This window comes from Conger conger, chromosome 8 (genome assembly GCF_963514075.1).
Source record: "Conger conger chromosome 8, fConCon1.1, whole genome shotgun sequence".
Lineage (NCBI taxonomy): Eukaryota > Metazoa > Chordata > Actinopteri > Anguilliformes > Congridae > Conger > Conger conger.
The window spans coordinates 13,138,305-13,161,071 of record NC_083767.1 but is presented as its reverse complement, the minus strand read 5'-3'; the positions used below and the strand labels follow the sequence as shown (position 1 = coordinate 13,161,071).

General features: G+C 39.5%; 1 protein-coding gene and 1 long non-coding RNA gene across 6 annotated transcripts; both read right to left on the bottom strand.

The window, feature by feature from the left end:
• Window positions 1-1,929: 1,929 nt before the first annotated feature.
• On the bottom strand, window positions 1,930-15,763 carry LOC133135648 (uncharacterized). 5 transcript variants are annotated; one of them, XR_009709424.1, is made up of 8 exons: window positions 15,350-15,763; window positions 14,464-14,713; window positions 10,559-10,694; window positions 7,432-7,526; window positions 6,545-6,638; window positions 4,440-4,484; window positions 3,313-3,432; window positions 1,930-3,068 (listed from the first exon to the last, which is right to left on the bottom strand). It is a non-coding gene; the product is annotated as an uncharacterized LOC133135648 (long non-coding RNA). The 5 variants fall into 5 exon arrangements; XR_009709426.1 differs by lacking the exon at window positions 14,464-14,713 and having other exon boundaries at window positions 15,350-15,754; XR_009709422.1 differs by lacking the exon at window positions 10,559-10,694 and having other exon boundaries at window positions 15,350-15,753.
• Window positions 15,764-17,051: 1,288 nt separating this feature from the next.
• znf330 (zinc finger protein 330) lies at window positions 17,052-22,489 on the bottom strand. Its single transcript, XM_061252166.1, has 10 exons — window positions 22,360-22,489; window positions 20,695-20,841; window positions 20,514-20,533; window positions 20,330-20,400; window positions 19,670-19,746; window positions 19,230-19,356; window positions 18,960-19,064; window positions 18,517-18,563; window positions 18,266-18,383; window positions 17,052-17,881 (listed from the first exon to the last, which is right to left on the bottom strand). The coding sequence occupies exons 2-10, from the start codon at window positions 20,812-20,814 to the stop codon at window positions 17,637-17,639; spliced, it is 930 nt and encodes a 309-aa protein (XP_061108150.1). The 5' UTR covers window positions 20,815-20,841; window positions 22,360-22,489; the 3' UTR covers window positions 17,052-17,636.
• Between the last annotated feature and the right edge of the window lie 278 nt (window positions 22,490-22,767).

Genomic DNA, 22,767 nt, shown 5'->3' with positions numbered 1-22,767 from the left:
TTTTACCATCAACAAAAGTGTACTGTACATTTTTTTGATATATTTTCACAACCATTACTGATCAGAAAGGTTCCAAATATATATACTGTCCTAAGCATGACTGAAATGATGCATAATGAACATTTTCTATATATATATATATAAATGATACTGGAAAAATATATTTTACTGGATCCAAATATCTCTGAATGTTTTTGTTTTTTTTCGAACCAGCTTTGAATAAAATTAGGAATCAATATTGTAACATCATATACTCACGCCAAGAGAAACATTTGATAACGGATGCACTTTTTCAGAGGGACTTAAGAAGTGTTTTAAGAATGCTTTATTTAAAATATGACTTGTGGGTGCGGATCCAGTGTACAAAGATCCACCTTCTACCGGTGACCGGCCTGGAAGATAATTGATTTTGCCATAATCAAGATGACCTCTCTTCATTAAATGATAAAGGCAAGGTGGCTGCTCCTTCTCATACAGGTCTGGGAGAGAAACCGTTCCCTCGGTCCTGTCCCTCAGCTGCATGTCCTACACAGCCGGAAAACATCGCAAATGCCATTTATTAAACCTGGGTGTGCACCTGGCTGTGGAATGGCAGCTGGAGTGTCTGTCCCTGTGTATCCACTCCTTCACGCATTTGTTAGCTGCCATTTCCTCTTTGGAATCTCCTGAAGTTTGATTTCCACTCCTACCCTGTTTTTGTCTTCGTATTTTTCTTCGTTTCTGAAACACAATTGTACCCGTAATCCAATCCCAAACGTAGAGCAGCCTGAAAGGCATGCTAAGCATTCAGACGCTCCCGATACACTGAATAAAAAGTCAATATTCTAATAACTCCGAAACAAAGACATCTGAAGTGAAATAGGAAAAACATTTCGGAGAAGAAGCTGAACCTCGCAGGTGTGATTCTTCTGAGTCATAAACATAGGAAACTATAAGGCAGGGGTCTCCAATCTTATCCAGAAAGGGCCGGTGTGTGTGCAGGTTGTTGTTTTAGCACAGGACTAAGACAGCTGATTCTACTCATCTAGGTCTTGATTAAAGACCACGATTAGTTCATTAGTATAATCAGGTGTGTTACTGCTGGGTTAAAACAAAAACCTGCACCCACGCCGGCCCTTTTAGGATAAGATTGGAGACCCCTGCTATAAGGGATACAGATAAAATCGCATCTATTGTTAGTGCTTTTATCACTTCTTTTACAGCAACTTATATTTGAATTGGAATTGTCCCATAAATTAGTTTCAATTGTAATTGACCCTACCCCTGTAAGTTATCGAAAGCAATGCAGGCTTCCAGTGGTATACGGAATTGGAGTGACCTAGAATGAGCCCTGAAGGAGAATCCAGCACCTAAATTAGAAAAAACACCACTGTTATATACAGTGTATTTATTTTTGTGAAAGGACATACTCTTCTGTAAGAGAATACATACTGAAATGTTTCATGGTTACACAGTTATGTCATTATGTGGTAACCATATGTCATTATCGTAAAACAGTTAAACATTGTATAAGAAAAATAAAGAAATGTTGTAGTGATAATTGAGTGCTGGTTTTTGCCATCTGCATATAATGCTCAATAACACTGAAGCAATTTATCTAAGAGAGAGAGAATGTGTGCTCAATGTTCGCATGCCTGGTTTAGACCTCTCAGGGAATGTGGAACTCCTTTTCCTGTTTATTTTGAAATCCATGCCCATTTTTCACTGGTACTGACATTTAAGTGCACTTAAATTCTTGTAACTGAAATGACCCCAGGACTATATTTATGCGTGTGTTCTAAAGTGACTCCTGACCATGCAAAAACTTGATCGTGACAATGTCACATTAATTTGAAAGTCAGAAATGAGCAATGGCAGTATAACTTTTGAAGGAAAGCAGGAGATTTGAATATCTGAATGAATGCAGCAAACATTGACATTGAGAATTACTGGCATACAGCAGAACTTTATTTCACAGTTATATGGCATTGTGTGGCTACATGGGTCCCATGGTATGTCAGTGGAGACTGTTGACTCCCGCTGACTCCACAGTGTGATACATAATTGGCAGTAGCATCCCCTGGGGTTGGGAATGGTTCAGTCAGCCAGTATTCAACAAAAATCTGGTTGTTCAGGAGCCTGGGGTTGGCTTGCTACAAAAGCATATCTTCCATAGCTTATAGGCAGTGGTTTGAACCCAAGCAGCTGGCTTTATGCTTCTCAGGCAAGTACAAAATATCTTTGTTTTGGTATGTTAGACATGTACACTCAGTGAGCAATTTATTAGGTAGCTTGTAAATGTAAATATTTAAATCAGCCAATCATGTGGCAGCAACTAAATGCATAAAAGCATGCAGATGTGGTCAAAAGGTTCAGCTGTTGTTCAGACCAAATGTCAGAATGGGGAATAAATGTGATCTAAGTGACTGACCATGGAATGGTTGTTGGTGCCACACAGGGTGGTGTGATTTTCACACACAACAGCCTCTAGAGTTTGCAGAGAATGGTGGGGAAAACAAAAAAAATATCAAGTGAGCAGCAGTTCTGAGGGCAGAAACGCCTTGTTAATGAGAGAGGTCAGTGGAGAAGGAGAAGACTGGTCAAAGCTGAGAGGAAGGTGACAGTGATGCAAATAACCACACATTACAACAGTGGTGTACAGAATTGCATCTCTCAACACAACACGTCAAACCTATAAGTGAATAGGCTACAGTAGCAGAAAACCCATACGTCTAAAAAAGAAGTCTTAATAAATACCTAATAAAGTGTATAAGTACTCCTTATTAATAATGAGTATATTAAATAGTCATTGACTTTTCAGGGATTATATCTATATTACACAGGATTATACTGTATGCATCATTTAAAAAAATTCAATAACCTAGAGATGCTACACATAGCTAATATGCTGCATAAAAATGTTGACATGTGAAAAATACATGTACAGCTTATTCACAACATTAAACAGAAGGAGAGTTTCGGAATGCGTCTTCTATTTTTTGTAAAAATGTGTGGAAGTTCTGTAGAAATGTGGTAGCGTTGGTTTCCTCAAAAGCTTCACACGGTAGGCAGCTGTGCCTCTCAATGCCCTGTAAAGGAACAACGCTCATGTCATGTCACTGTATTATCATCATGTTTTCTTGTTGTTAACCTCTAATAATATAATTATAAATATATTATTTTTCATGATCAGATTGTTAACAATATATAAGTGCACTAGAAATGCAATTTCACATTTTCATCAGTAAGACCATAAAGCCAAACCTAGACTGAACCATGACAAAACATTTGCTGTATTGTGTTCCATTTACAATTAATAAAACTAAGACCCACCTTTTGAAATTCTTCTGCCATTGGTTCCAGTATATTTGGAGACCTTTCACCCTTTGTCTCATACAAAATAACCTGCGTTTCCACAATGTAACAGAGCAGGGTTTTATTGAAACATGCATCCTGTTGAATAAAAATATTTATAAATGACTTGCAGAATAATACTTTTACATCAACATGTAAACAGTGAGCTCTATGTTTGGTACAAAGCCATATTTTGTCTTGATTTTGATTCACAGGTGGTAAAGTGCACATTCTCAGCATTTTTTATACAGTTCAGTATCACCATGTACAAATTACAACGCTTTTTGTACATGCATACTTAAGGTTTGGCCTATGTTTCGCTTTTCAGCTTATTTCTCAGCCTCATAATGGCCGACTTGACTTTCATCAGCACAACTCAGGTTTTCATGTTGACTAACACCAATAACAGACTCCACAGGGAACCAACAGCCTAGCCAAGACTAGATAGTGAAACAAATATTAAAGGCTTTATATACCATAAAAGTAGTAAATTGTTTGATGAAATTAAATCTAAAATTTAGCAAAGCCAAATAAAGAAAAAATATGCATTGGTCCAAAACATTTATGTGCATATATGTGTAACAAAATCTGAACAATCACTACGTAGAAAAGGGAACTCATGCATTACATTACATTACATTATTGGCATTTGGCAGACGCTCTTATCCAGAGCGACATACAGTTGATTAGACTCAGCAGGAGACAATCCTCCCCTGGAGCAATGCAGGGTTAAGGGCCTTGCTCAAGGGCCCAACGGCTGTGCAGATCTTATTGTGGCTACACCGGGATTAGAACCACCAACCTTGCGTGTCCCAGTCATTTACCTTAACCACTACGCTACAGGCCACCCATGCATTAGGCTAAACCAGTTTATTCATTTCAGTGAGACGATACAGCTGCTCACATTTTAATTACTGACTTAAGAAGTGGTTGGTTGCATAATGAACTCCACTCAAAGGAAACATAATATATATATTTTTTAATACAGATTTCTAATACATGTGAACATACCTTAAAATATGTGCATACACACCTAATATGTTCTTTGAAGATCTCATAATCTCAATTTATCCACCACCCCCCATCTATTACTTGAATATACTTACACTGATTGTTTCATAACCAGGAGTGTAATAAGTAGAACCAGATGTCTGAGGAGAAAATATATATGACAACAACTGAGTATTATAATATTCTATATAAGTATAACAATATTGTAACAATTAGCAAGGAGTGCTGTATAATCCAAAATCACCTGACCTTAGCCCCACTGAACATTTATGGGGACACTTAACTGTCGAAAGCCAAACATTCAGTAACATCACAACATACCCTTGTCAAATACTGGTGGGATAACATGGATCATCAGGTTTTGCACAAATCTGTGGAGTCTATTCCTGCTCGAATGCACCTTGCCATTAAAGCAAAAGGTGGACATACCAAATACTATGAAATTCTGACGTAATTTTGTCAAAGATTCAACTTTTCACTCAAATTCTTATGCTGATAATATAATTAGTAATGAAAACATATTTATTACATTAGAAAAGAATGCAAAATAGAAGCATTTTCACTAGTGGTTTATACAGACTTGTGGACCCCAAAGCCATTTATATAAAACAAAATTAGTACAAATATGCGAGAGAAATGTGCTGTGGGAAAGAATGCATTTAAGAATGTGTTTGAGAGTGTGTTTGAAAATGCATTCACCAGTGCATGAGGACGCAATGCAGAATGCATTTCTTAATGCATTTAAGAGTGCACTTGCATGATCACCAAAACCATGGTGGCAATGGAGAATGACTAGAACTACAGTCGCCTCTGAGTAACTGTCTGGACAGTGTGAACATACACGCAGTATGTTGAACTTAAAACATTAAGTCTTGATAGTGTCTAACTTACAATCACTCCAGAAGTCTATAATGCATTAAGCCAAAGACTTGTGAACACTTTATAGGGCACAAGTGGGCTCTAACTCTAGCGTTGGCATTCTCCATGATTACACTTAATGACTATTGGCCCAGCAAGATAATTATTCTTCAGTGACCATTATTCATAAACTGCACCGCACAAGTCACTCGTCTTGCTGCTCCACTGGCCACATTCCTGGTGTCATATGTAGCCAGCTTGTTTGCCACAACCTCACAGGTAATGCAAACCACCACAGTGTGCACAGATTTCCTTTCATAACTCTTTATTTCAAAGATAGAGCTCCTCCCAGTGGCTGAGGGGCAGCAGAGGTGCAGCAGCAGAGCAGCAAGCTCCTCTCGGCAGCAGAGAAAGCAGGAAAGCAGCAGGCTGAGTGGTAAGGCCTACCCGTCTTTGCTACAGGGAGCTGTGGTTAGGAGATGGCTGTTCTGTGAGTGAGTAGTACACTTATGGGAAGGAGCGTGACAGAGCAAGGTACAAACTTCGCCATAAAACAAAAAAAAATTGATTCCAGGATTTTATGAGTACTGTACTTTCGCACTAGCTGATTACAAATTATTGGCACACGAACTCCGTCTGCATTTCCCTCTGAATGTTCCTGGGGACCAGTTTACACTATGAATCACCAAAGAATTACAGAGGAGACTATCAAACAACTGTGAGGCGTTTGTTGTTATGAGCCTACACCATTGTAAACTATTTCATCATCAAACTGATTTTATACAGGTAATGCCATTTCTTCTTTATGTCTACAACCCATTGCTTAAATTAAAAACACAATATGAATAGTCTGTGGTTCTATGCAATAACAGAATTTGACCATACAGGAATCATCTGTGCTGGTGCTAACGGATTTAGATTACCAGGAAGGGGAAATGTGATAATGGTCTGACAAGAAGTCCCCATCGACCTCTAGCTGAAGGATTTTGAATAGCTGGTGAGAGATAAACTGGTGTCACTAGTTTGACAGGCAGTTCTGTGAAGTGCAGTGAAGTGAAAATGAAACTAAACCAAAACTGCGTTAGAGGTGCTTCAAATGGAATGCGTCTATGGTTCACTTGTGTCCCAGGGCATGTCCTGCATGAGTTTTGTGTGTGTGTGTGTGTGTGTGTCTGTCTGTGTATGTGTGTGTGTGTGTGACGTCAATGTAGCATGTATCATATTCACATCTCTCCTAGGTGTCATTTAAACAAGCCATTATGGTTCCCTCAGTGATACGTGCCATAATATGTACCATTTTTCAACTTTCCGCAAAACGAAAGAAAAAAATTAAATACCTTACCTTAAAATCTTGCTCATGTGTACATAAGAATTGCCTCAATTCAGATATACTCTGCCTCTGTGCTTCTGCTACGGAGATGTAAGTACACAGACAGCTGAAAGGAAAATGCAAGTGAAACAGTTTGCCACTGGTTGTACAATGGCCTTTTCACAACAAGTAAACCATGCAATTGAACCAATGAGTTGCGTACAGGTAAGAAAAAAAGTTTCACCTGAATACAATGAATTACAAGCAAATGACAACAAATTATTTCTTATTGCTATTTCTGCTTGCTCAACTTGCAAGCAGAAACGTAAACTCACTGTGTTCCAAACACCAAGTTAGCTCACTATGTTCCGAACAGTGTAGCTTTCATGATAAATAAATAAAAATTTACTTCCAGATCAGCTTTATTTTTTGTGTGTGTGTAAAGTGTAATTCCTTCCGTTTTCATAAAAACTTGGTACGAGTCACATACGCAATCCATTTCAGTATACATTGTGGAGGGGAAACTGTTGCTAATGAGAGACTATGAAGCAGACAGGCTTATATGGCTCAGCCTGCATAATAGAGTGAATTGAAAAGGTACTTTTCTCCTCGGGAGAAAATCTGCCATTGAACGTTAACTTCTGATGGAAGGGGCCGCTCGTGGTGAGTTTACGTTACAATGGTGCCCATATTTTTAACTCTGCAACATTGACTAAGATCAGTACGGGCCCACTGCCAACCTGGAAGTGTACAAACAGGAGTGGAGTAACACCTCTGCCAGCCCCTTGCGATTGCCAACAACACAACTTCCAGTTTAGGTAGTGTATAACTTTGCTCAACCTTTAATTGCGACTACAAATGTAGCATTTATATTAAAATCCAGGTTAGCTTCTGATTTTTCTGCCAGAGTAATCACATACCTCAAAAAAAAGAAAGAGATCCATATCTCGCCATTGGGAGGCCAGTCCTGGCAATAGCGAAAGCAGCAAAAGAAACAGGCCTGCCTCACGCTTCTCTGCAAAGGAAACACAGCCATTGTGGTGAAGGGTGTTTACATATCAGAGGAACTGTTCCTCCATCCCATCCCATTCATAGGACCCAAGGGCAAAGCTGGACAGGCTGTTGAATGATATTACATTACATTATTGGCATTTGGCAGACGCTCTTATCCAGAGCGACGTACAGTTCAATCCTCCCCTGGAGCAATGCAGGGTTAAGGGCCTTGCTCAAGGGCCCAACAGCTGTGCGGATCTTATCCTGGCTACACCGGGATTAGAACCACCGACCTTGTGTCTCCCAGTCATTTACCTTAACCACTACGCTACAGGCTGCCCCTATATAAGGTAAAATCCATGTCAACACACTTTTGGAGTGCATTGTTGCGCCATCTTCATTAATGTAGAGAAATAGTTTGTATTTCATTTTATAGGTGTTCACCAGCTCTATGTTATACATATACATATTATGTTTCCAAAATGAAAGGTAAGAGAGTTATCAGTGATTATAATCTAGAAATCTGGTTTGCGGAAGAAATAAAAAACTGTATTTAAAATAGATTAAGTTTTCACATCCTGACTCCCAGGTAAAGGGAGGGTGGAGATCCGTGTGATGCTACTTAAGATAAGTAATGATATCTCTGTGTTGACTCAAATATTGACATTATAGGCTAACTTGTTGGTTGAAAATGTCATGAATTTTAAAATCTTTTTTTTTTAAATTAAATATATATTTTTTTTTTTACAAATGAGATCTCAAGATAATAATCACTCATACCACCATTACCTTTCAGTTTAGGCTGAACATAGCATATGCGCATAAGATAGAGCTGATGAAGACCTATAAAGTGATATAAGAACCATTTCTCTGCAACCTACAGTAATGGCAAGTCAAAGTCACGGAGTCATGTGAATTAACACAAACTTTGTTATCTCCCTGATTAACAAAGACTAGAGTAATTTTGGTTCCGGGGGTTTCTTGAGGCAAAATCAGCATTAACATCTGTTACGATGTGGTCCAGAAGTGTGTTGAGTTGACATGGAATTACCCTATTGCAGCATTTTGGATTCAAAGTCATCAATAAAGCTGAACGTTATGAATGGTATCAGCAGTCACAGGTTGGCAAGAGAAGTTATATCGCCCATACAGTTTAAAATTTCAGTAGCATACACAGCACACAGATCTCTAACTCTTTGAGAGGGAGAATGAAGAGCCTAGATGTAATTTTAGGCCTCTCCCATAGCTGCCACCATGTCTTCTGTCAAACGTGAAATGCGTTCAGCCAGTTATTTTTCCTTTCCACCAGCTGAACTGAGGACTGAGCATTCTAATACATCAGGATTCCCTACTGCATGATGGGAATGATAAAACCCTCCATCCCTGGGTGAGGCGATGGCCCGTTACGTAGTACTGTATGTATAAAATCAATCTCGTACGACACTATAAGGCAAAAATTGATTCACAAGAATGTTAAACGATAAATTGGGTTCTTCTCTTCAAATAAAATAGACAGTGATATAACAAAATGCACTGTGGCAAGGTGAACTGGAAGTTGCAAATAAATGTTTTAATCCATTTTTTCTCATGTCTGGTTTTCCCTGGTACTCGGATGGCAAATAGGTGCAGATAAAGCTAGAAACCAGTTTAAGGTACAAGGTACTGGCTACATCATTATCTTTAATTAAAAAACTGTATAACAAATATTAGTTTATCTCAGTTGCTCTCTGTACAGTCTCTGTACATATTGAGATTAAGTGAATATACTCTATTTGAACATGGCTAAATGAATTTGGCTAAAATATTATTATTGGAGAAATGTTCAAAACATGTTCTGGGCGTGATTGCAATGGACTTTTTCATTATCCATGCTATGCAAGATAAAAGATAGAGATAAAGGCTTGACACAAAGACACCAACCAATCATGTACCTTAACCACTACGCTACAGGCCACCCATGTGTATGATATTGAAAATCTGCGCATCAGAACATAGTATAGACGTGAAGGAAGAATAGAAGTAGGGGGACAGACAGACAGAAAATGATGCATAAGACAACCTAACAATTATTGTAAATAAAGTCAAACAAAATGAAATTGGCAATACAATTTTACTTTCATTTATTGAATCTGTCTACAGGACAGGGAAAATTGCCTTGTAGTACTTTGGTGGGAAATTGTTTGCCAATTCTGAATGACTTCCCTTTCTGCATTTTCCTGAGCTCTCGGGTTTGCGTTGATTCTAATTTTGGCTGGTTATGAGTGAGAGATAGATTTTGCAGATTTTTCAGTGCTGAAGCAAACGATTTCGCTTTACCCAGTCTGTGAAAGCAGGCAATTAACCCCTTAAGTATCGGCCCTTTTCTTGACACAAGTTTGAAAATGACATACCAGAAATAAAATGGTTACTATTCTTGAACCCTTTTGACTCCAGGCATAATCCTGGTCTCTTCCTTTTGGAAGAATCAGAATTACTCCCAATATTACACAAATAAAGTTAAAGATTGGATACAGATTGTTGTAAGTGTGGCTGATGCGGCTAGGAACACAAGGGAGCCACAACACTGGACAAATTCCCTTTCCAATTTGATAACAATATCATCTGCATGGACATACTGCATTGTTTTTTTCCAAGCTATGTCCAGGCAGTTTTCCCAAAAAGTATATTTGGAGACTCCAAAAGGACACAAAAGGAAACTAAATTATGTTATGGTCTCATGAGGTGTAAAATGCTGCATTTTGCTTAATGAACTATACAACACTTTTTATCCTGAAAAAAAGTGTTTGCACTTCCCCCTGCCTCTCTGTCTCAACCTCCCTCTCCTTGCAGCTCTCATCAGACAGCAACAGCTTGAGAAGATCATAAAAAAATAAGTACAATAATCACAATAATACCAATGAATATAAGTTTTTGTCAAATACCCAACCCCCATGAACAAGTCAAACTCATTCCACAATTTCATATGCTATTTATTATTCAAAAGCAGGCTGGCTCCTTATTTATAAGCATAGTGAATAATAATAAAATACTTTGAGAATGTATTTAGATGCTCACCAATATAAAATGGGGTCACGTCACTGAAAATGCCCTCTATTGTGTAGTCAACGGTGTTTTCACTGTCTTCCTCAGAAATATTCACACAGCCGAGAGATTCCTTGCAAGTCCACCAAAGGAAGTCCTCTATTTAGACCTAGGCATCGCAAAATACATTATTTGTTGTAAAACGTCAACCTTTTCTGGCATGAAATCTCAAAAACAGTTTTTGCCCAAGCGCAACAGTCTCACCGTGCATATTGAAAATGCTACGGTATCATTGCACAGGTGAAAAAATGCTGTGTTGTTTTACGCAAGCCTAACAACTTATACACCGTTGGAAATTTAATGTAATGTCATTCAGATGAATGTCATTGGCTTATTTTTTTAAACCGGAAAGTAAGAGCCGTCGTGAACCGTAAGAAATGTGTATGCTTATTGGTGAGCTGAGCCAAAGGACCTGACTCACTGAAAAGAGCTAGAATGCCCATCACAACTGCATGAACCCCATTGACTCTCCCCCAATGCTTTCCAGAGGTGGGGGAAATCCAAAATTAGTCAATGTACGATTTCATGGATTCCAGGGATTCAATGTCTTTCTTCGTTGGCTCCAATTTCGTATTGTTAGAGAAGAAAGGAGAGAATTTTTACAAAAAGAAGGAAGGTCTCCTGTTTTATGCGGGTTCAAAGCCCCATGCTACACCACCAGGAGGTGTGTCACGGCCTCATTCTGACTTCACCTGAAATTCAGGTCGACAGCTCCCATTAAAGCCTGGAATTAAGTCATGTGGGCGATTTCCTACATCCAGCCTGAAAAACCCCAAAGATCCAGAGAGTGTCAGAAATGTGTATGCTGGTTGACACAGCAGTTTTCATTTGATTGTAAAATCCTGTGAGCTATTATTTTACTTACAATGGTTTATTGTTCTGTCCATGCTGTGATTGTTCCATCTGTGCTATGAAGCCTGTGGTAAAGTTCAATACACATTGAGTTTATTGTAGGTTTTGAGAATTCTGCCTTTCCAACTCAAACCAGAGGTATGTTGGTGTAACACACAGTTGATTACTTACAGTTAACCTCAAATGCATTTAAACATTTCACTGAGTGGTAATGCAGAATGTAGATACACCCTATTAGTTTGAATTCCTCTCAAATCTCCCATTACTGATTATAATTGCAAAAAAAAAAAAAACCCTATAATTACTCAGGTGTCTGTGCCAATTGTCAAATGATAGCTGAACTTGTGCTGCCGATGACTCCTGGAGGATAATGACCCAGATTTTCCAATGCTGTTCTACAGCCTCTACTCCTGACAGCCATACAGCGAGAGGGATAAGGAAGTGAGACTGGAACTGACTGCTCAAGTTCTCTAAATTGACCAAAAAGATGAAAAAGAGACTAAGCCTTCATTGCACAGGGAGAACTGTCCTACTAGAACTTTCCCGCCATCTCAAGCACACCAATTACAAAAGAAACACGGAAGAGAAATTATCACAATGATGTTTGGGCACATTGTTTTCATTGTGGGTCACATTAGGCAGGATGCTTGAGCAAGAGGCACAAATTGGTAAAAGTAGGAGGGTCACTCAGGAGGGATAGACAGTGGCCCCAGACTGTAGAATGCCCCCACTCGTTGGAATACTCCGAATACTCCCTCTCCGAACCTCCACATCACGCTCACGACTACTGTCTGTTCTGGCTCCACGGTGGTGGAACGAACACCCCGTTGAGGTCAGAACTGTAGAATCTCTCCCCACCTTCAAGCGCAAGCTGAAGACACACCTCTTCAAGCAGCACCTCTCCCCATCCCTCCCTACCTCCCTGTGAACCTTAATTGTTGTCTCTGTGACTTGCTTTGTGTATCGGTATTCTTAGTTGGCTAGGTAAGCAGTGTTTGGATAGTTAACTTTGGTCACTTTTGCTCTGTTTCTTTGTTTCTTTGTTCTCAAAAAAAATAAAAAAAATAAAAAAGGCCCTCGTCCTTATCTTTGTTGTACAGGTAGCAATTCAAATTGTACTTCCCTCTAGGGTCTTTCAGTGAACTTATCCCTGGTTATGGGTATGCACTTTGTTGTACGTCGCTCTGGATAAGAGCGTCTGCCAAATGCCAATAATGTAATGTAATGTAATGGAATAAATTAAGGGATCAACAATACATGGGGAACTAACTTGGGGAAGTGGCTAGTTCCACCCCAAGAAAATGAGGTTTCCTGTCAAGAGCCATGGGATGCAAAGTCAGCATTGTGGGAAAGAGCTGTATAGAACACGTTGCCATCCACAAATGTCCACCAACGAGTTTGCTGGGAGATGGGAACAGCTCCTCATAGCTGTTTAGAAGGCCACCACTGTGCCTCTTAATAATAGGTGGACAGAAGTACTGATGGACAGAGATCCATTCTGATCTCAATGTCAATTAACCCTAGATGTATGATTAATAAGTTGCTAATGATAATTATCCAACCTAACCCTGCTGGGAATTCCAGCAAAAACCAGCTGGGATTTTAAGATGGTTTAAAATTGTTAAAATTGTTTAAGCTGTGTTTTAAACACTTCTAGCTGGTCAAAGCTGGTTTGTGGCTGGTCAAAGCTGGTCTCTAGTTGAAAAAAGCAGGTAAAAGTTGGTTAAGGCGTAGAGTAAGGTGATGGTCAAACTGGTGGATGAGCTGTCTATGCTGGTTTTGCTGGTAAACAGCTATTCGACCAGCTAGAAGCTTCGAAAACTTAGCTTAAACCTGTTTTGGCTGATTTAAGATGGAAGTTTTAGCAGCCAATTAACCACTAACCATAGCTGCTGTCCAATTGTGTAATTGAATGTAACTGAATCACTAGTGACCACAGAGACAAAAGGGAACCTGCAACCTATGGCCTTTTTAAATTCAGGGAAAGGCCCTGAGCTTGATGACAGACACTGCTAAAACTGCCAGTCAGACTTAAACAGTTAAAGGCTATTAAACATATTAATTGGAGTGGCCTTGACCATACAGTAAGGTAGGGTGAACACAGGCTACTACACCCTGGAGGGGGCAGGAGTGGGTAATCCAGGGGTTTTTATTGGGAGTGGTTAGGAGGTGATAAAACAAAAGAGACTTTGCCCTAGCAAAAAGAATGCACAACCAGCAACATTAGTCTGCAAGACTAGTAACATTCTGAATGGGGTTCTGGCACCATAGTATCCATTAACCCTCGAATAGAAAAGGGTTTTCACAGTGAAATACATCGCTGGCGCAGCCATATATCAATTCTGTTATCATGCAAATGTACGGCTTTACACCATCCATCAGCATGCTATTTCTACAGTTTTTAAAGCTTAACTGTTGATGTTTTTCCCCCTGTATTCATTATTTATTTGTTTTTGAAAACACTTGCCTGTGGAGCCAGTTTAAAATATATTTTACAGACAAACATGTTGACAGTTCTGGGAGAAGAATATTAGGTTATAAATAGATAGAGTATTTGATTTTGGTTCCAAATTTGGTTGACTGCCAAATAGACTACAGACCATCTTCTAAAAAGTAGATAAAGCGTGATGAAGCCTCTTGAATTTTAAAGCCTAACCTAAGAAACTTTACAGACTTCACAGACCTGAGGGACAATTTATTCATTGTACACCCCTCCTTTTTACTACAAAACACACATCTACCAATGTAATTGATTTTTCTTTTCTTTTTTGCTGTAACAGATGCTATCTTTGCATAGTGTGAGACCGGATAGTGCGCTCAGTCCCAAGAGCATACAGACAACTGTGAGAAAAAACATCCAGTGAGCAGCAGTTCAGATGGTACAGTCAGAATTTGACATGAATTCATGGATCCATCCTGCCTTGTGTCAACAGTTCCGGCAGGTGGTGGTGATGTAATGGTGTGGGGAGTGACACACATTAAGCCCCTTAATACTACTTGAGCATAATTTAAATGTCACAGCCTACCTGAGTATTGTTGCTGAGCATGTGCATCCCTTTCTGTCCACAGTATACCCATCTTCTGACAGCTAGTCCAGCAGGATAAGGTGCCATATTATAAAGCACACATCTTAAGCTGGTTCCACGGACATGACAATGAGTTCAGTGGACTCCAATGGCCTCCAGGCACCAGATCTCAATCCAATAGAGCACCTTTGGAATGTGGTGGAATGGGAGATTCGCTGAATGAATGTGCAGCCGACCAAATCTGCAGCAACTGCGTGATGTTATCATGGTAAAAAAAAAATGAATGTTTGAATCCATGCCATAATTAATTCAGGATGTTCTGGTGTCATCGACAGCATATTTTCTTTTGAATGTATTATTCCGACTTTTTGCCATTGAAACGCTCTGCTAACAAATAATAAACAAGTAAATAATCATGCCATTAAATCTTAATAATATTAGTCTTTCATTTTCACTTGTCTGTCTTCTGCAACGAAGTCAATCTTTTACCATGAAAATACAACAATAGCTCGAAATGCCTAATGGTTAGCCATAAACTGTTGACGAAGTGCTTATATTTCAATGCAGCGTTGCCCGCGAATCCGAAGAAGCTCAGCAAATATCGGGGTAGATTTCAACAGCAGCTGGACCAAACGTCGAGTCACAAGTACACTACCTAGTCTAACAGTTAATATAGAAATATTCGGGGTGACATTTCTCCCTGTCTCTCCCAAACCGACGCTTTTATGTGCAACTATGCATTTGCTTGTGAGAACACAATCATATTGAAATAGCATTCAAGACGTGTTTTAGTGCCCTGAGACGAAAGTGCACGGTTGCATAGAACAGTAACATTTTAAATTGAAATGATCCAATATGAATCAGAAAATAATGACCATTAACTTACCTTTGCTTTTGAATCCCGGGTCCAGAGGCAAAGCTTAAATAAAATGAGAGTCCACAGTACCAGAAATGCGCTCATCCGAAATATATTGTTTACTCCACCATTACCAAATTAGACAAACTCTTCTAAAACAGCCGTCGCCCATTTCACCGACAATAATTGTGCAAATAAATAATAATTGTAATCGCAATTGCCTACTTTCTCCTAGTTCACACTATAAAATACAGGACGTGCAAGCTTCGGAAAAGTAGTTAAGTGAGCTGGGCGGACTGTAGACTAAAACGAAAGTGATCAGTGCACACAAGTATATCTCGATGGATACTACCGACGCACTTAATGGCTTGCTTCATTAAAGGCTACCCCCCTCTGCTGTCTGACTGAGAGAAGTTGCGCCGGTAATTTAGAACAGTTACGCCTCTTCATTTAGTCCTTTATAGGCTTTTGGCTGCACGTGTTCACAGCCGGTTTTCCCTTGTATTTTACAAAAACAGGAAAGAAAATATTTATTGGCATATTTGTACATGCCATAGACGTACTGGGGCAGCCTACAGCCTAGTGACCAAGGTGCTGACTGGGACCTGGGTGGTTGGTGGTTCAAGCCCCAGTGCAGCCCCACAAGATCCACAGGCCCTTATCCCTGCATTTCTCTTGGGCAGGGATGAACAGCAAGGGCCGATCCGCTTCAGCATTTTGTGTCCATTACCCTGATATAAGGGTAATTTTCTTAACTGATTCTTAATTGACAATGTTTGTTAACATGAAGACAATCACGTGGTTAAAAATAACCTTCTATTTTGAATCCTTATTACTATTAGCTAGCACATTCTGGTCTTACAGCAAGATCAATAAGGGGTATTCAGAAGACAAAATACTGATAAATGTTAGTACCCGCTGTCTTTGTTTTGGTAAAGCCCCCCCTTCTGGAAAAGTGTGTTTTAAGAGTTACTATGTCTGATTCAAATCAGAAAGCTAGTAAGCTTTCTCACTTCTCACAATGCTCACCTGTGAAATGTTAAAAAGGGCATTTTCCCCTAAGAGTAGGAAACGAAAACCAGCTCACAGACCGGCCAGGACCGGAGTTGTGTACCCCTGCTCTAGGGGGATTGGCCACTGCTTAGTCTCATCAACTGTAAGTCACTTTAGATAAAATGCACCAGCAAGTAATGGAAGTAGTCCAATTAATTGCATCGCCAATGGACGTTTGGAACCATTAAAAACCTTGAAAGTGATCAAAGTACACCCATTGCGTAAATTTGAATCATTTATAAATCGGAACTGTGAATAAGTTTGTTGGAACTTCGAATGCCAGTACCTCACGTCGCCATCACTTCAGGTTCTTGGAAAAGGATAAAAAAAAGTTGTGGACACAACACATGGTGTAGGCCTAGTGTGTTTGTAGAGCTGTGGGGGTAGAGTTTCCTACTTAACTTTGGAAGGTTCTTTGAAGGCTGTCCCGGGATGGTATAAGATTGCAGATGGGTTCAAAACACATTCAGCTCATTTTGATAGTTTCCTCACAAAAATGATATCAAATGGTTGGAAGGTTCATTTTAACACCCAAAATAAACAATACTAAAGCAGATTCAATATATATCCTTATTTTGATATTGTTTCCCAAAAGAAAGTCCAATTTTCATGAGCATTCTAATTTTTTCCCCCAGATTAAAAACTGCAAAGGGACAATGACATAGATAAACTAGCCAAATACACACCACTCCAATTTTTATTTTTTCAATCTGGTAAGAGACATATTACTGTTCAAACTATAACCATGATATTCCAGGTTCATATCAGCAGCACAAAATATAGCAAACAGAGTTGATCCGCAAACACAAGCACTGACATGAACCGGTTTGTTTTGTTTTGTTTCAGTACTCCTGCACTTGCGCTTTTAACTTCATTATAACTTGACCATAATCTCTCCCACACAGACCTGTCTACCAGTTAATTGCATTTAATCACATTACATTCAGGCTTTTCAGTTTGCCTTCAGGAGAAACAAAATTATGTCAAAAGTATGCATTAAGCCATTCTAATCTTACTCACTACCATCTTTATTAAAGGCAATAAAACTCTTGAATATAGCAGGGTTATTAGACAATGTCCGCTCAGAACTAAACAGGATGAACACAATGATAAACAAACTTTAAAATAAGCTCTGGTAACATAAATAATAAACATAAAGACATTGTTGAGTGATGATTTAGCTAATATTACTGTGATTACTGGAGAGTGAAAAGCACAGCACGGTTTCTTCCGTGTAAAGCCATTTCTCTGCAGAGGTTCACTCTCAATATGTAGGGTTGAGGTTGAGGGCGGCGAAGGGTCCAGCCGCCTCGGTGTCTGCGTCTTCCTCTTCGTCTTCATCCTCGTCTTCCTCTTCATCCTCGTCTTCGTCATAGTCATCATATCCCGCCCCGTACTCTTCGTCCTGGTCAGCCCCGCCTCCTGAGGCCAGGTTCTTCCAGTAGGAGTCGTAACCTGAAGCGCCTGCGTCATCCACGCAACTCTGCCGGCCGAACTTCAGAGTGCGGGCTGCGGGGAGATGGATTATTTTCCATGATATTTAGACCATTTTCACATTTCCCATGACTTTTCTAGGACTTGGAAACTGCATAAAAGAATTGCAGGATTCCCAGGAAGTACAGTAACCCCATTACATCTGTCCCTGAAACACCTTGCATTTACACTAGAGTAAAGATAATAGATAATAGAACAGATCATCCCTCTCCATATTTACCACAGGGGAAGGTGGGAGAGGGGAACTTTTGTCACAAAAGTCATCAGAACACTACATGTTGTGCCTCATTCGCTGGGAGTTTGGCTCCACTCAGCATTACAGCTGTGCGTGCACCACTGCTGCAGTATTTACTCCTCCAGTGCATGTGGGTTGGGTGTGGGTGGGAGAGGAGCACTTACTGGACATGCTGAGGTCTTTTGTCTCCTGCGTTTCATGCCCGCACTTGGGGCAGGGGAGAGATTTACCCTTCTCCTGTTTAAAAACTTTACTTCTGGCGTGATCATCGCAGAAGCACGCCTATTGAAAGGGGAAGACCAGACACTTACTTTAGAAATACAGGAAAAATGAAAGCTAGATGTACAAATAGAAGAAAAAAAAAGTAATAATTGTGATGTGCCTTTTTTTTAATTTTATTTTATTTTTTACTAACCTTGCAACGGAGGCAAGAGTGCTGCCCCAGGCGATTACACGAAATGCCTGCAATGAAAACGTGATGGCCACATTTTATTCCATTTTACGTCTTCCCAAAAGCCAGGTTGCTATTGATATGGCACTACCAAATAAAAAGCAAAGTAGTCCATAAAAAGGTTTTCTGTTATTCTAAATACAAGCTTTACTTTCATATTTGAGCCCTTTGACGTTCTTGGAATGAACACAGAAATGTTCATTTTGGGATAATGTAATGTACATTTGCATAAAAATGAACAACAATTAATGTAGGAAGCCATTACATCTAGCCGTTTTTTTTTTTAATACTAATTGTGACTACTTTGACTGTCATGACATTAATGTAGTAATGTAATATACATTGCTTAATAATGATAATATGGCAGTGGTGCAAATTCAGTCCACACCAAAAAAGATGACACTTACATTTGAATGTTTCTGCCTGCAGAACCTGGCAACTTGCCTGGTGCTCAAACTGATCGTCTTCACAGAGGCTATTATGGCAAAATGAGCAGCGAAAGATCCGGCCCCCTGTCACGAATTAAGACAATGGTCAAGTTCGTTTAGAGAGCTTGTTAAGGAAACGTCTGAGAAGCAGGTACTGAACAAGCCACACATCTGGATGAAGCTGTGTGCCCCAACGTGTGGGGAGGCTGTCGAACCAACCCCCGTTCACTGATGATGCCTGTTCATTACCGTGATCCCAGACGCTCCTCTCACACTCGATGCAGTCAGCGTCCGTAAGAGGGCACGTGCAGGCATGTGTGCTGAGACACTTCGATCCGTGGCAGACCCAGGCTTCACAAAAGTCACACACTGCCCCCTGTAGGCATAATTTGGGAACACAAGAAATTACTAGACAACTTGAGAGGGGTAGCACATTCGGCTTGTTTTATGTACACTGTAAATCTAAATTAATGAGAGCAAAACAAGCTTTACTGGAATTCCCTTGTACTGAAAGTAACTTAATATTAATGTACTCTACTGGTAGACAGGAGAGTGTCTAAGCTCTAAGGTCATGAACAGACATTATCTTCGGCACTGGAACAAGCAGGACCACTTCGTCAAAAATCCTATTTTTGCATTACTCCCTTTTAGCATGGCACTTATGCAAACAAAACTGTATGATATCTTACCACCATGGCCATCCCAGTGCTATGAACCCCAGGGTGTTTGATCACACAGTCAGAAGACTTCATGCATTTTGTTTTTCCTTTGGAAAGACAAGACAATGAACGGAAATCTTAGCAAACAATCACTACTATACTATACCACAAGTCATACAGCTCATACAATTGGCTAATGGACGACTTTCCTTGTTTCTACTCAGATTTCAACAGATCCTTCCAGGGATCAGGTTTGAAAGGAATGATTCACAGCCAGGATCAATGCGGCCACTTCTGATACTATTCAGCTATGAGAAGATGAAATTTTGAAGTTGCGAAAGATTTACTATTCAAGTTATGTGTGCTTGCATGCCCAATTTTAGGACAACCTTGTTAATGAGTCTACTATTCATCTAGTACCTGTACTTGGATTAGTAAAATGTATTTTTTCAATCCCACGGAGGATTGGGTGATGGGGGTGGGTACTGAAGGACTGCATGGTTGCAAAACAAACTGTCATGCCTAGTTTGCGTATTGTGTCACTAAAAGATTTTGATTTTTTTTAAACAAAAACATTTAGAGTTAAAAAATTATAATAAAAAAAAGAAGAAGAATTCAGATTAAACTACTTTTCTTGTCATTTTCAAAGCACACGGGCACTAGACACAAATTGATGTTTATAAGCCTTACCACACTGTGCACACATGGGCAGCTTCTGTACAGAAAAGCAGAAGTAGCAGAAAGCTCTGGTCTTCTGACGTCTTGATGTCAATTAAAGGAAGAAAAAAAAAAACCTGTTAGTCCGCATATAACATTTGCATTATACGGACACGTCAGCAATTAATTTCCTTCCAATAAATCAAAAAATCCTTACCTTAGGCACTTGTCACACTCCTGCAAAACAAAAGGAGCACGCTCATTTGACAATTTCCCATAATTAATTTTGTCATAAGACAATATCTTATTTCTGTGACATTGGCTAATGAAATGTCTGAAGATTGAATCTACCTTACTTTATGAAAATATGTGTTTGGCATTAACAGAGAAAAGCATACCATGGCAGCATTGCATGGGTGCTTGGCCACATCTACATGCTCCCTGTTAGCACGACTCTGCTTCTCCCTTTCCTTGCGGCTTTCAGCCTTCTTGCGAGCCCCAGTCTTCTTTTTTGGCATGTTTCAATGGACCACAATTCCTATAACCTAAGGAGACAGAATCATTGAAGCAAGGAAGCAGCACAATCTTTCTGTTAACCGTAGAATGCACAATATGGGTCCAAATGCACCCATATTCATTTCCTATGGAATTTTATGCATAGCTGAGGGGTCTCTGTTAGCAATTTTTAATTAATGAATGTACTCATTTGATATTCAAGGTATTCATTAATTACCATGTTTTTAGTGATCATAAATCATATTTGTTTTTCCATCCTTGAGGATTTTTGAATAAATATTTGTATTACAACCCAAAAGTTAACAACGTGGGTCATAAAGGACCCGTTTTTATTTCAAATGTAATTTGATGTATGGCTCTGCGGCTCTTTGACAAACCGCTGAAATAAATTACATTTAATCATTTCATAGTCCAGGAATTCCTTATATAATGTTTTTCATTATATCAAAAAATATCATCACAAATCATTATTTACATTATTTCAACATTATTTATGTAGGGGTCGCTTTATAGGCATGCCTCTTTGCTATGCGATGTTGTGTACGCTGGTTCTCCTTAAACTGCACTCCCTATGAAGAGTGAGAGTGTCAGAGGGTCAAAAGAGTAGATTAATTAATTTAAAAGAGGTATGCTCAGCTATGCATAAAATTCCATAGGAAATGAATACAGATCCATGTTGGCCCCATGTCGTTCCAGAGGTGTTCAATATGTTGTGCAATTCTAGGGTTAAAATGGCATTGCAGCATGATTAATATCCCTACTTAATTAAATCTATGCCTTAAAATGCTACAGTACCCCTTCAGCGCAAAAGGGACAAATCGCACAAACATTAGACTGTATTCCACACACGAGTAGGTTGTGTTCCATACGCTACAACATGTCATCCCACTATTGTGAGAAGGTGAATGATTCAGATGGTTACTTTTCTATGAGTTCCGTTTCAGAAATGTAACCTTCGGGTGACTGTATGCATAAGCAGGCTCATGAGCTCAATTCTGTAGACCAGTGTGTTGGCATCTGCTACACTACTTGCCACGATTCTATCCTCCGGCTAGGTTCCTCCCGTACCTTACCCCTAGCTTTGCTAACGTTGGCTGCCTCTCTACAGAACTCCAGGCTACTGCCCCGCCTTGGTAGAAACATGAGGCAACGACTGCCACGAGAACCTCAGCACCTTCAATAAAATGTTGAAACTAGGTTGGATTTCCCCTCACTAACTTTATATAATTCCTTAAAACTTTTAGACTTGGCAGCGTGATAGATACTTGTGAATGTTAGCATAGCACGGTTCATTTGTTACCCAGCCTGCTCCAACTCGTTAACAGACGAAAGGTAGCTAAATGCTATGACACTAGGCGTTAGTTAGCTCGCTGAACTCGCCAACTAGCCATATAGTTAGACTTCGCTACTCTGAGCTTACACCTAACGAGATTGCTAGCTATAAAAATCAGCAAAACCTCGGAACGAGTGCCACATACACCATAACTAAATATAAGTGTTAACAACGTAGATCGGTACGCAGACGGAATAATACAAGTAAACCCTACCCGGTAAAGCTGATCACCTACGAAGCGTTTTCTTGCGTAATGACGTCCTGTCCCACACAATTCTTATTCCGGTAGAATCCATAGAAATAATTCAGTTCCTACCCAGGACAGTGACCAAACCAAAACATCATACGGGTACTTGTTGCGCGCTGTCTAGTCCAAGTACATAACAAAAAAACGTAATATCTTCAATAGCCACATAATAATAATAATAATAATAATAATAATAATAATAATGACAAACTAATTTTGGCTGGAATATAAGAATAATTCCTTCTACTTGGAATTGTTTGGAATGTGTTCCCCGCATTAGCACCCTGTTTATGGTTGCAGGACAGGAGTAGGGTAACATGATGATGACATCCGTTTGGTTCGAATTAGAAAATGTACAAAAATCCAGGAGATGGC

Excerpts from the sequence above, each read along its gene's own strand:
- znf330 (XM_061252166.1), bottom strand. The coding sequence starts at position 20,814 with ATGCCAAAAAAGAAGACTGGGGCTCGCAAGAAGGCTGAAAGCCGCAAG. Across the intron at positions 20,534-20,694 it reads ACCCATGCAATGCTGCCATG|GAGTGTGACAAGTGCCTAAG; the intron begins GTATGCTTTTCT and ends TTTGTTTTGCAG. Across the intron at positions 18,564-18,959 it reads GCAGGCAGAAACATTCAAAT|GCATTTCGTGTAATCGCCTG; the intron begins GTAAGTGTCATC and ends TTTTCATTGCAG.